General features: G+C 37.5%; 1 protein-coding gene across 1 annotated transcript in view; it reads left to right on the forward strand.

Annotated features, from left to right (window-relative positions):
- Positions 1 to 13,863, forward strand: part of ACER1 (alkaline ceramidase 1) — a 90,990-nt gene that overhangs the window by 57,064 nt on the left and 20,063 nt on the right. The window contains exons 5-6 of the mRNA XM_056551976.1: positions 3,563 to 3,700; positions 9,364 to 9,501. Of these exons, the coding sequence (XP_056407951.1) occupies positions 3,563 to 3,700; positions 9,364 to 9,501 (276 nt within the window). The remainder of the gene's footprint in view (positions 1 to 3,562; positions 3,701 to 9,363; positions 9,502 to 13,863) is intronic.

The raw sequence follows: 13,863 nt of genomic DNA on the forward strand, positions 1-13,863 counted from the left end.
ATAATTTTTATGTGTCTAACATCTATATTTCTCTCACAAATACCCATATCTCTTGTTCACTTGGTTTTATCTTCCCTTATGGAGGGAGTGTGTCCCTCACTCTGCATGTCTCATCTTCCTTCCTAAGTCTGCTTTGCTGTGCGGGGTCATTTCATCTAATTACCACTGGCTGCTCTGTAACCCCCTTCTCTCTGTGATCATGCTGTACATATTACACAAAGAGGAGGATTATTGGAGTTTGCCTGTCAGAAGATGACAATTTTAAATATATAAAATTTCCTGCATGTAGTTATGATTGAAGGACGACAAAATCAAATCTATATAAGTACAGTATAATTTTAACCCCTTAAGGACCGGGCGTTTTTCGGTTTTTGCTCTTTCGCTTTTTCCTCCTTACCTTTAAAAAAATCATAACTCTTTAAATTTTGCAACAAAAAATCTGTATTATGGCTTATTTTTTGCGCCACCAATTCTACTTTGTAATGATATCAGTAATTTTACCCAAAAATCTACAGCGAAACAGGAAAAAAAATCATTGTGCGACAAAATTGAAAAAATACAGCCATTTTGTAAATTTTGGGGGCTTCCGTTTCTACGAAGTACATTTTTCGGTAAAAATGACACCTTATCTTTATTCTCTAGATCCATACGGTTAAAATGATACCCTACTTGTATAGGTTTGATTTTGTATTACTTCAGAAAAAAATCATAGCTCCATATAACTTTTTTATTTTTCCGTGTTCAGGGCGCTATGAGGGTTCATTTTTTGCGCCGTGATCTGAAGTTTTTGTCGGTACCATTTTTGCATTGATCTGACTTTTTGATCGCTTTTTATTCATCTTTTCATTATATAAAAAGTGACCAAAAATACGCTATTTTGGACTTTGGAATTTTTTTGCGCGTACGCCATTGACCGTGCGGTTTAATTAGCGGTAGATTTTTTTAATTCGGACATTTCTGCATGCGGCGATACGACATATGTTTATTTTTGTTTTTATTTACACAGTTTTTTTTATTTATTATTGGAATGGGAATTATTAGGGGAAGGGATAATTCAAATGGTTAATGATTTTTTTTTACACTTTTCTTTTGCAATATTATAGCCCCCATAGGGGGCTATAACATTGCATTTACTGATCTTTAACAGTGTTCAATGCATCTCCATAGGGATGCAATGATCAGTGTTTTTGGCGATTGATTGCTCAAGCCTGGATCTCAGGCTTGAAGCATTCAATCGGCGATCGGACTGCAGGAAGGAAGGTAAGAGACCTTCCTCCTGTAGTACAGCTGTTTCGGATGCCGCGATTTCACCGCGGTGATCCCGAACAGCTCCCTGAGCTAACCGGCACTTTTTACTTTCACTTTTAGCCGCGTGGCTCAGCTTTGAGCGCTAAAGGGTTAATAGCGCGCAGCACCGCGATCAGTGCCGCGCGCTATTAGCGGCGGGTCCCGGCTTCACTATGACGCCGGGCCCGTCACGATATGATGCGGGGTCACCGTGGGACCCCGCGTTATATCACGGGAGTGGGACCAAGGACGTACTCATACGTCCTTGGTCCTTAAGGAGTTAATCTTATGGACCTACAAAATAAAGAGAAGAGTAATTTTTACCGAAAAATGTAATGTGTAGAAACAGAAGCCCCCAAAAGTTACAAAATGGTGTTTTTTCTTCAATTTTGTCTCACAATGATTTTTTTTCTCCGTTTCGTCGTCGATTTTTGGGTAAAATGACTGATGTCATTACAAATTAGAATTGGTGGTACAAAAAATAAGCCATCATATGGATTTGTAGGTGCAAAATTGAAAGATGTTTAAAGGTAAGGAGGAAAAAATTTAAGTGCAAAAACAGAGAAACCCGGGTCATGAAGTATTCCATGAAAAAAACGTTTTTTTATATCAACTGGCTCCAGAAACTGTTAAACAGATTTGTAAATTACTTAAATAGACAGACCCCTATATCTAATATTCAAGGACTCTTTAGTGACATGGTCTGTTCCCCAGGACTGGCACATAGCAAATATAGTGCAAATATTCAAAAAGTGTGCAAAAGAATAACCCTGGGAAAAATAGGGCTGTTAGTTTAATCTCTTGTATGTAAATTATTTGAGGGTTTTCCAAGAGATGCTATACTATATCGAGTATCTCAATGAAAATAAATGTATGACTCCAAATCAGCAAGGGTTTATGAGGAATTAGTCTTGTCAAGCTAACTTTATTAGTTTTTTGAGGAGGTGAGCTGAAGGGTTAATCGCCAGATTTCATATATCTTGATTTTTCAAAAGCATTTAATACTGTGCCCCATAAAAGGATGGTACATAAAATGAGAATGCTTGGGCTGGGGGAAAATGTGTGTAAGTGGGTAAGTAACTTACGCAGTGATAAGAAAGAAGGTGATTTTTATTGGTACATACATAGGTAGTTAATACAAGAAAGGAGAGAGCACTGTTACACATAGATCTGGATAGGTTGGAAGCTTGGGCTGGAAATGTTACAGATGAGGTTAAACACAGATAAATGTAAGGTAATGCACATGGAGAGGAAAAAGCCAGGCTGGGAATATGTATTAAATGGGAAAATACTGTTGACGACTGACATGGAAAAGGACTTAGGAGGTTTAGTTAACAGTACATTTATCGATATTTACTAGTGTCAGGCAGTTGCTGCCAAGGCAAATAAAACCATGGGGTGCATTAAAAAGGGCATAAATGCCCATGACAAGAAATAATTCTACCGCTGTACAAATCATTTGTCAGACCACACATGGAATACTGTGTACAGTACTGGGCACCAGTGTATAAGAAAAATTAGAGCTAAAAGGGGTTCAAAGACGGGCAACCACAGTAATAAAGGGAATGGGAGGACTGCAGTACCCAGAATTAGGGTTATTTTGTTTAGAAAAAAGAAGGCTTAAGGTCCACCCTATTACTAAATAAAAATATATCAGGTGCAGTACAGAGATCTCTCCCATGATCTATTTGTACCCAGGACTGTATCAATAACAAGGGGGCATGCTCTACGTCTTGAGGAAAGAAGGTTTCTACACCAGTACAGATGGGGATTCTTTACTGTAAGAGCAGTGAGACTATGGAACTCTCTGCCACAGTAAGTGGTCATGGTGAACTCAATAAGAGAGTTTAAAAGAGGTATAAATGTTTTTTTGGAGAGTAATAAATTGCAGGTTATGGATACTAGATTTATGGGGATAGAACGTTGATCCAGAGATTTGTTCTGATTTCCATATTGGAGTTGGGAAGAAATTTTTCCTCTTTCATAGGGCAATTGGCATCAGCCACACAAGGGTTTTCTTGCCTTTCTTTGGATCAACAGTAGGGAAAAAATAGGGATAACGGTTGAACTTGGTGGACAATTTTTTTTTACCTTATGAACTATGTAACATATTAGACTGAGTGTGAGAACTTTTCAGCGTTGCATCTAAGTCACATGTGAAGTGAGTGTTGATCATGACAAGGTTATTATGCATCTATTAATTTTATTCACAATCTACATATAGCCTACATGTGATATTTTTCATGTAATAACATAATATGTTCTATGTACACAGGGGCCAGTTTGGTGCTGCGGTCTTTGTTGTGGCAGTTTTTAGTACACTGATGTCACTTGTAAAGCCTACAATCAATGCCTATGTGTTGAACTGCATAACTATTCATATACTGTATCTTCTTGTAAAAGAGATAAGAAAGTAAGTATTCTAGAGAATGTCCTAATAATTAAATGTACTTTGTGGTGACTGGACAAAAAGCACCTGTAAGAAACAAGAAATAATTTTCTTCTTGTAATAAATTACTCCAGCTACCAATCATTCATAATTCATGCCTCTATTCCTATTGCATGCCAGGTATGTCTAAATGTTATATAAAATATCCCTAGTATTTATTAATATTTAGTGGGCTATAGTGTCAGTGGGCATCTCTAGTAAACTCAGGCTATGTTCACACAGGTAAATGTCTGCACGGAAAATTTCCGCGTGGACATTCTCCCGACAGCGGAGTGCCAGCAGAACAAGCGGACATAAGGACTGCTTAAAAATGCACCGTCTCATATAGGGCAATGCATTTCCATACGGACTTCAAAGAAAGAATAGACATGTCTATTCTTTCTGCGGACTCCAGAATCGGGATTTCCGCTGTGTGCACAGTGCCGCAGAATCCCTTTGAAATCAGTGGAATGTCCATACGGCATTCTTCTGCGGAATTTCGCACAGAAATTCCATCGTCTGAACATTGCCTCGCAGATCATTCACTGTCCAGAGCAGGAGAAAATCCCCATAGTAAACATATGCTGCTCTGGTCAGTTACTAAAATGGACAGAGGTGTCAGCAGAGAGCACTGTGGTCGTGACAGAAAAGAAATCCCAAAAGAAAAGAATTTCCTCTGTAGTATATAGCTGCTAATAAATAAGTACTGGAAGGATTAAGAATTTGTTAAAGAAGTAATTTACAAATCTGTTTAACTTTTTGGCACAAGTTGGTTTAAAAAAAAAAAAAAAAGTTTTCCACCGGAGTACCCCTTTAAGTGGCAGAGAAGGGTTCTCTTACCTGCTTTCTGCTGCCTAGCACCTATTCAATCTATCCTTGCTTAGCCAGGCTAGATGAGTGGATCACCAATCAAACTGTATAATGCTATGCCATATGCCATAATGATTGCATAGAAAAGTCCCCTATGGGTGTGAAATAAAAAAAAAAAATTTGTAAAATTATATAAAACCCCTCTCCTAATAAAAAATCTAATCCCACTTTTTCCCATTTTACAAGAAAAAAAAGAGAATTTTTTTTTTTTAAATTACATACGTATTTGGTATTGTTGCATGTGTAAATGTCCAAAATACGTAAAAATATAATGTTTTTGATCCCGCACAGTAAATGGCGTTAAAAAAATACCAAACATCAAAAATACAGATTTTTAACCTGTTGGTGACGGCGGGCGTACCTGTAAGCCCTTGTCCCGCTCTCCTTCTATGACGCACGCTCAGGAGCTGAGCGCAGGTCATAGCGGGCCGGTCCCGGCAGCTATCTGCCCCCAGGACCCATGTCTAATGCTGGACATCACTAATTGCGGTCATGCCCCTTAGATGCGGCGATCAAAGTTGATCGCTGTATCTAAAGTGAAGGTAAAAGTATCCCGGCAGCTCAGTTGGGCTGTTCAAGACTACTGCAGGGAAATCACAGCTTCCCGTACCTGCCTCCTCTCCGTCCGATCGGCGATCTGCTGCTCCATGCCTGCTCAGGTTAAGAAATGTGATTTAACCCCTTCCCTAATAAAATTTTGAACCCCCCCCCTTTTCTCATTTAAAAAATAAATAAATATGTAAACAAAAATACACAAACATATGTGGTATCGCCGTGTGCGTAAAGGTCCGAACTATAGAAATATAATGTTAATTTTACCGCATGGCCCATGGGGTACACGTAAAAAAAGTCAAAAATTGTGTATTTTTGGTCACTCTGCATACCCTAAAAAAGCGGTCAAAAAGTCCCATAAAAAAAACGTACTGATAAAAACTTCAGACCACTCCACAAAAAATGAGCCCTCATAAGGTCCTATTTTTACTGAAAAGTGCACTGCGTAGAATCGGAAGCCCCCAAAAGTTACAAATGGCGTTTTTTTAAATTTTGCCTCACAAATATTTTTTTCTGGTTTCACCGTAGATTTGGTGGTGAAATGATGGACAGTATTACAAAGTAATATTGGTGGCACACAAAAAAAAAAGCCCTCATATGGGTCTGTAGGTGGAAAATTGAAAGCGTTATTTTTAGGAGAGAAGGAAAAAACAAAAGTGCAAAAATGAAAAATGGCTCCGTCCTCAAAGGGTTTTTAGTTAGAAAAAAAATTATAAAAAGTGATCAAAATATCAAAACAAAAATGATACCAATAAAAACTACACATCACAGCACAAAAAATGAGCCATCATACATCCCTGTGTAAGGAAAAATAAAAATGTTTTAGGGGTCAGAAAAGGACAATTTTATTCATACCAATTTTGTTAAAAATAGAACAATAATAGAAAAACCATATAAACTGGGAATCATTTTAATCGCATTGACCTACAGAATAAAAATAATTTATAATTTTTACATATGTACATGGTATAATGAAAAATTTAATTACAAAGTACAATTAGAACAAGCCCTCATAAGGTGAAAAAATATAAGCGTTATGGGCTTTAAAAGGAGAGGAAGAAAAAACGAAAACGCTAAAATGAAAATTGGCCTGGTCTGTAAGGCAAAATGGGCTGTGTCCTTAAGAGGTTAAATGTTTTATATACATTGGTCAACTTGACCGTTTTTGCTGGCAGCACCCTGTGATCCTCAAAGGAGGAGCATTATTTGGAGTTTATAAAAAGAGTTTAGACTCTTTTATTTAAAAAAAAAAAAAATTGGAAAAGAGGTGTGATTTTATTAATATTCATGAAAACACACACACACGTATATATATATATATATATATATATATATATATATATATATATATATTAATAAATAAATAAACAATAAATGTTAAATAAATTATTACAAAATTTATAAAAAAAAATGTATAAATAAAATGAGAGTCAAATGTGAGACCACAGTCCAAGTGAGAAATTGTAATTGGTTGCTTTCACGCAGTTCCCATAAAAAAAAGAATGAGAAGAATCTACTATGCACACATTTATAAAGCTGATAGAGGCCTTTATATATTTTTTCACTTTATGGCTAAATTCACACAGTGTCAAACGAGCCATATTTTTTTTTACAGAAATATGGCCTAAACCCGTTCCCTCCCTATGATTTATAGTACTGTTATGGGAGAAATGACATACCTGGGTGAAATTACATGTATTTACCTCATTTTGTGTCACTGGCCTTTGAAGCTAGCCCAGGAGCTACACTCGCTTCAGAGACATTAAGAAATAGCTGCTATAAGCAGCCAAGACTCACCTCTAATGCCAGGCAGTGACGATCGTGCCGCAACCTTTTAGATCCAGCAATCATAGTTTAGAACAAATTGGAGCGTTCGGGCGGCTGATCGGGGCCACGGCAGGAAAATCACAGTGTCCCTATCAGCTGGGATGACAGCTGGAGGTCATTTAACCTTTTTAATGCTGTCTGATCGTCGCTCCAAGTATACAGGCTGCTTCGGCTGCCTTGTGCTTGGAGCGATGATCAGACACCACAAAGTGGAATGCCGATTACACTGATCAATGCTATGCCTATAAAATATGGGGACTAAAATATAGTAAAAAAGTAATTTTTTAAAATGTCATAAATGTGAATAAGCCCCCCACCCCCCAATAAAAGTTTAAATCACCACCTTTGACCAAAAATAAACAACATATTTGGTATCACCATGTGTGGAAATGTCTGTACTATTAAAATATAATGTTAATGAAGTTGCACAGTGAATGGTGTAACCCTAAAACAAACAAAAAAATACTAAAGTCCAGAATTACTGATTTTTGGTCACGTCATATACCAGAAAAAAAATGAATAAAAAGTCCCTGCAAAACAATAAACTACAGATCACAGTGCACACAAATGAGCCCTCATACAGCCATATATACAAAAAAATAAGAGTTGTAAGGGTCTTACACAAAGCTAAATGGGGAGATTTACCAAAACCTGTGCAGAGGAAAAGTTGTGTAGTTGCCCATAGCAACCAATCAGATTGCTTTTTTCTTTATTTTTTTTTGAGAAGCCTTTAAAAAATAATAATAATGAAAGAAGCTATCTGATTGTTTGCTATGGGCAACTGCACCTCTACACAGGTTTTGATAAATCTCTCCCATAATTTTTTAAAGTTACAAAATTAAACAAAACCTATATAAACTGGGAATTATTTTAATCATATTGAGCTACAGAATAAATATAACATGTCATTTAGTAGAATAAAATAATCTTTGGGGTGAATTTGTTGTCAAATTAGTGATGTCATTACAAAGTACGATTGGTCTCATATAAAACAAGCCTCATATGGCCCTGGAGATGGAAAACTATGTAAAGATTTTGGAAAAGACAAGAAGGACAAAAACAAAACGCCCAAACAACCTCTAGGCATAAAAGGGTGTAAATTATCAATGTATTTTTTATCCTGTTTTCTGTACATGATTATGGCGGTAGTCATAAATAGCATTTTAAGATATACTTTACATTAGCCACATTAGAACCTGCAGTCTTGAGCTAACGCATTGATTTTTGTGGGAGAGTGTTTTAGGCATGCTCTGTGACCTATGCAGAGGTCATTGGAGAGAGGCTGCAACCATTACCTACTGTGACTGGTGTGATCCTGTTTTATTTTTACATAGGTGTTTCAGTTAATTGTAACCATGGCTGTGATGATAATGAGATGATTACTGGAAAGTGAGCTATACAGAACTAGAAGTGTCAGCTTAAGATTTGATGTATTATTTTATAATATAGATAATACAATAGAAAATTAGATTGATCAATTTGTCTGTAACAAAATCTGTCTGGATTTACCATAACAACCAATCACAGCTTAACTTATTTTTCGGTTATGCTAAATGTATCCCCTATCCATATTATATGGGATAAGTGTCTGATCGCGGGGAATCCAATTGTTGGGACCGCCTTGAAATCTCCAGAACAGAGCCAGTCTCATCTGAGCGCTCTGGCCCCCACCTTCCGAGACAAGCAGATCTTGGGAGTGACCTCAATTCTGCTAATCATCGGCTGAGATGGGACATTACTTGGCATTGGCAGACCGAGGGGTCACTCCCAAGACCAGGGGCTAGAATGCTCCTAGGTAAGAGAGGGGCCCCATTCTAGAGATGGTAGGGGGGTCCCAGCTCCTAGGTAAGAGACGGGCCCCATTCTGGAGATGGTAGGGGGGTCCCGGCATTTGAATTTTACCATGATCAGACACTAATCCCCTATGCATAAGTTTTGCATAACCAGTTTACCCCTTTAAGGGTCTGTTTACATGTTGTGGAGCTGCTGCAGATCTGTTGCAAAAAATCTGTAGCAAATATGCAGGGTGTGAACATACCCTTAAAATGTTCTTTTTATGTTGAGAAACAGATGATTCACTAGGATTTTATTAAGCCAGCAATACACAATAAAAAAAATGTCAGACAAACGCACTAAAGTTGGCAAACTATTATGTGAAGAATAACTGTCAGCTAAACAATATTGTAACTAAAAGCTTTAGTATTTAGCCACCTAGACATCACACAGTAAAACATCAAAAAGCCTTAGACGGCTCAATACTGTATATGGGCACAGTATATTCTCTTAGCTACTAGTATCTATTCAAATTCAACAATGCAGTGCTTAATCACATTTTCCATATATCAGATATATTTATTTTGAATTCTGCTCTAACTGATCTGTTGGTCTTTTCTCCTCAGGTGTCACAATCATGACATTATTAACCTGACCTTCGTGTCCGTTTGTCTCTGGATAGTAGCCATTTCCTGTTGGCTCAGCGATCGTCTGTTCTGTAATTTCTGGAAAAGGCTTAACTTCCGTTACTTGCACAGCCTATGGTAAGAACGACTAATAGACATATCTTTAGCATGGAGTAAATAGTAGTTGAGACACAGCCTTTCCGTGCAGACATTCTGTAGTGTGAACATAGCCTAAATTGAGAAGTGCAGCTGTGCTTGGTAAGAAGATGGCCTGAAGAATGGAGGAGTGTTGAAACTGGGGACCTGAGGAGGGTGGGAGGGTGTAGGGGGGCAGGAAAACACAAATGAAGCGTATAAGACAGTGTAGATAGAAAACTGTTTGGGACTTATTAATGCACCTTGGGGTCTAGTGGAGGCAGGGGGTTACCTTTTTTTAAAAATTTTTTATAGGGATAGGCTTAATAACCTCTAAATTGCAAGCTGACTAATGCTAGAAGCCTGAACAAAAATTGACAAACTGGACTAAATAATGTCTGTAAAAAATTATGATTTTATTATTTATCCAGATATAAACTGGGAAACTGAGACCTGTAAATCTGATAAAGGAATCAGGTTTCTGACTAAATCTAAAAAATATCTGTCCAAAATGGGTTAGGTCCTAACCAGAGGGGGTGCTCTACCGGACTTATTATTAACCAACAAACCTGACTGAGTAACTTATGTGCAAGTAGGAGGACACCTAGGTTATAATGACCACAATATAATACATTATAAATTGTCTTTTAATAAGGGAACCTCGCAAGGACCCACAAAAACAATCAACTTTAGAAAGACAAAGGATTTTGACTGTGTTACAGGGGCTGTAAAGTTAATGTAGTTCAAAGTATAGTGTCTGTACCTGTGTTTGATGGCTGGTCTTGCAATTCTTATGTGATTTTTGCCCCGGATGTTCATTTTTAGTAGCAAACTAAATTAATGTTGTCTCAGGCTTTTCCCAGGTTGCAGCAGGGCCTGAGACATTTAATCATTAGTCATGTGTTGAAAGGGAGCATGTCTGTAATTCAATTGGTGCAGCGACTGCTTGGAGGGAGGGTGATCAATCTTCACATGGCTGCAGGGAATTTTAGATGTGCTGCAATGGGTGGGGTGACCGATGCATGGGAGGGAGAAAAGTCACCTCCCACCTAGAAATCCTGGGAATTGTAGTTGGAGGGAGGGAACTCCAACAGAAAATAGCCATTTCACAAAAAAGAAAACAGTATCATTATGGTGGACTCACAACACAGCTATTTGGGATTAAAAGGCTCAGGAACAGACAAAATCCAATGTGGAAATGTTCTGTCTCCACAGACGGCAATACATTTCTGAGTGGATTCTGCAAAAAAGAATTGGCATGTCAATCGGAAACATGTGCACAGTGTAGCAGAATCCAAGGAGAGTTTTTCTATCAGATTCCACTGTGAAAATTCTGCTTTGTGACTGAGGCATAAGGGGGGCAATAAATGAGAAATGAAAGCTTTTAACCACTTAAGGACACAGTCCATTTGGGCCTTAAGGCCAATTTTATTTTTGCATTTTCATTTTTTCCTATTCGCTTTCTAAAAACTCTTATATTTCCATCCACAGACCCATATGAGGGCTTGATTTTTGCACGACCAATTGTCCTATGTAATGACATCACTCATTTTACCATAAAATGTATGGTGCAACCAAAAAAATAGAAAGAAAGCCGCAATTTTGTCTTTTGTTTTCAGGCTGTACACTTTACGGTTAAAATGACATGTTTTCTTTATTCTGTGGGTCAATGCGGATAAATTGATACAAGGTTACATGCTTTTCTATTACTGTACTGCTCTAATTTAAAAAAAAAAGTTTTTTAACAAAATGTTCAAAATCACTAATTTGACCACCTATAATTTTCTAATTTTTTTTATAAGGGCTTATTTTTTCTGCAGTGATCTGTAGTTATTATCGTATTGCTTTTTATGATTTATTTTTTGGGAATTTGATGTGACAAAAGCAGGAATTTAGTTTAGTTTTTTTTTTTACGTTTACACTATTCACTGTACAGGATCATTAACATTATATTTTGACAGTTTGGACATTTACATGTGTCGAAAATATGTTTATAAAATTTTTTTCTTTGCTTTTTTGGGTAAAATGCGAAAAGAGGGCCATTAAAATTTTTTGGGGGAGAGGTTTTTCACATTTAAAAAAAAAAATGTTTTATACAATTTTATTACGCTTTTTATGTCCCCATAGAGGACTATTTATAGCAATCCTTACATTGCAGAAACTGAACAGTGCTATGCATAGGCACAGCACTGATCAGCTTATCGGCAATCTACATCTCTTGTCTGCTTGATATCAGACCAGAGAATAAGACCCAGGGATGATGGCCGGAGCAGGTGAGGGGACCTCCGGCTGCCATGTTGGATGATTGGATCCCTGCGGCTGTGCCACGGGCAAGCCGATCATTCATTCAAATGATTGATGGCAGACAAGAGCGAGATCACTGATGTCCACCATTACCAGCGGGTCCCTGGCTGCTGACAGCCATTGATGAGTGTTATCGGTGCTCCATTGCTCCAGGCTGCCATGGTTTCCATTAATTTCCCCACTATTGATGTCAGACTTACTATACTATAGTTGCCTTATTCCTCTCCACTACCTTTCTTATGAATGGGGACATTATTTGCCAATCTTCTGGGACAACTCCTGATACCAGTGACTGGTTAAATAAATCTGTTAATGGTTTTACTAGTACATTGCTAAGTTTTTTTAATATCTTTGGGTGTTTCCCATCAGGCTGACTTAGAACCTCTTCCTCCGTAAAGACACATGCATCAAATTATGTATTAGTGTTTATCCCTAACTAAGATCCTTTTCCTTCATTTTCCTCTGTGTAAACTGAACAGAAATATTTATTGAGGCAGTCGGCTAGTCCATTATTCTCTTCTACATATCTTCCTTCGTCTGTTTTTAACTTAGTTATTCCTTGTTTTAATTTCCTTTTTTTTTCATCTATATATCTAAAGAGTGTCTTATCTTCTTTCCTCACTGACTGAGCTAGTTTCTCTTCTGCCTGTGCTTTAGAGGCTCTTATAACTTGCTTGGCCTCTTTCTGCCTAATCTGATAGATTTCTCTATCTTCATTGCTTTAGGTTTTTAATGTTTTACATCACCCAGATCGGTGATGTCCGGCATTAGCCACCAGTCCCGGCAGGGCTGATAGCCATCAGGACCATCCTGCTATGATGCACGCTCAGCTCCTGAGCGGGCATCATAGAACGAGACTGGGTGCATGGCACACATGTATGCCTTGCGACCTTAACCCCTTAAGGACCAGGCCATTTTACACCTTAAGGACCAGAGCGTTTTTTGCAATTCTGACCACTGTCACTTTAAACATTAATAACTCTGGAATGCTTTTAGTTATCATTCTGATTCTGAGATTGTTTTTTCGTGACATATTCTACTTTAACTTAGTGGTAAAATTTTATGGTAACTTGCATCCTTTCTTGGTGAAAAATCCCCAAATTTGATGAAAAAAATGAAAATTTTGCATTTTTCTAACTTTGAAGCTCTCTGCTTGTAAGGAAAATGGATATTCAAAATAAAACATTTTTGGGTTCACATATACAATATGTCTACTTTATGTTTGCATCATAAAATTTATGAGTTTTTACTTTTGGAAGACACCAGAGGGCTTCAAAGTTCAGCAGCAATTTGGAAATTTTTAACAAAATTTTCAAACTCGCTATTTTTCATGGACCAGTTCAGGTTTGAAGTGGATTTGAAGGGTCTTCATATTAGAAATACCCCATAAATGACCCCATTATAAAAACTACACCCCCAAAAGTATTCAAAATGACATTCAGTAAGTGTATTAACCCTTTAGGTGTTTCACAGGAATTGCAGCAAAGTGAAGGAGAAAATTCACAATCTTCATTTTTTTACACTCGCATGTTCTTGTAGACCCAATTTTTGAATTTTTGCAAGGGGTAAAAAGGAGAAAATTTTTACTTGTATTTGAAACCCAATTTCTCTCGAGTAAGCACATACCTCATATGTCTATGTTAATTGTTCGGCGGGCGCAGTAGAGGGCTCAGAAGGGAAGGAGCGACAAATGGTTTTTGGGGGGCATGTCACCTTTAGGAAGCCCCTATGGTGCCAGGACAGCAAAAAAAAAAAAACACATGGCATACTATTTTGGAAACTAGACCCCTCGGGGAACGTAAAAAGGGGTAAAGTGAACCTTAATACCCCACAGGTGATTCACGACTTTTGCATATGTAAAGAAAAAAAAAATGTTTTACCTAAAATGCTTGGTTTCCCAAAAATGTTACATTTTTAAAAAGGATAATTGCAGAAAATACCCCCCAAAATTTGAAGCCCAATTTCTCCCGATTCAGAAAACACCCCATATGGGGGTGAAAAGTGCTCTGCTGGTGCACTACAGGTCTCAGAAGAGAAGGAGTCACATTTGGCTTTTTGAAA

The sequence above is a fragment of the Hyla sarda genome, chromosome 1, assembly GCF_029499605.1.
Source record: "Hyla sarda isolate aHylSar1 chromosome 1, aHylSar1.hap1, whole genome shotgun sequence".
Lineage (NCBI taxonomy): Eukaryota > Metazoa > Chordata > Amphibia > Anura > Hylidae > Hyla > Hyla sarda.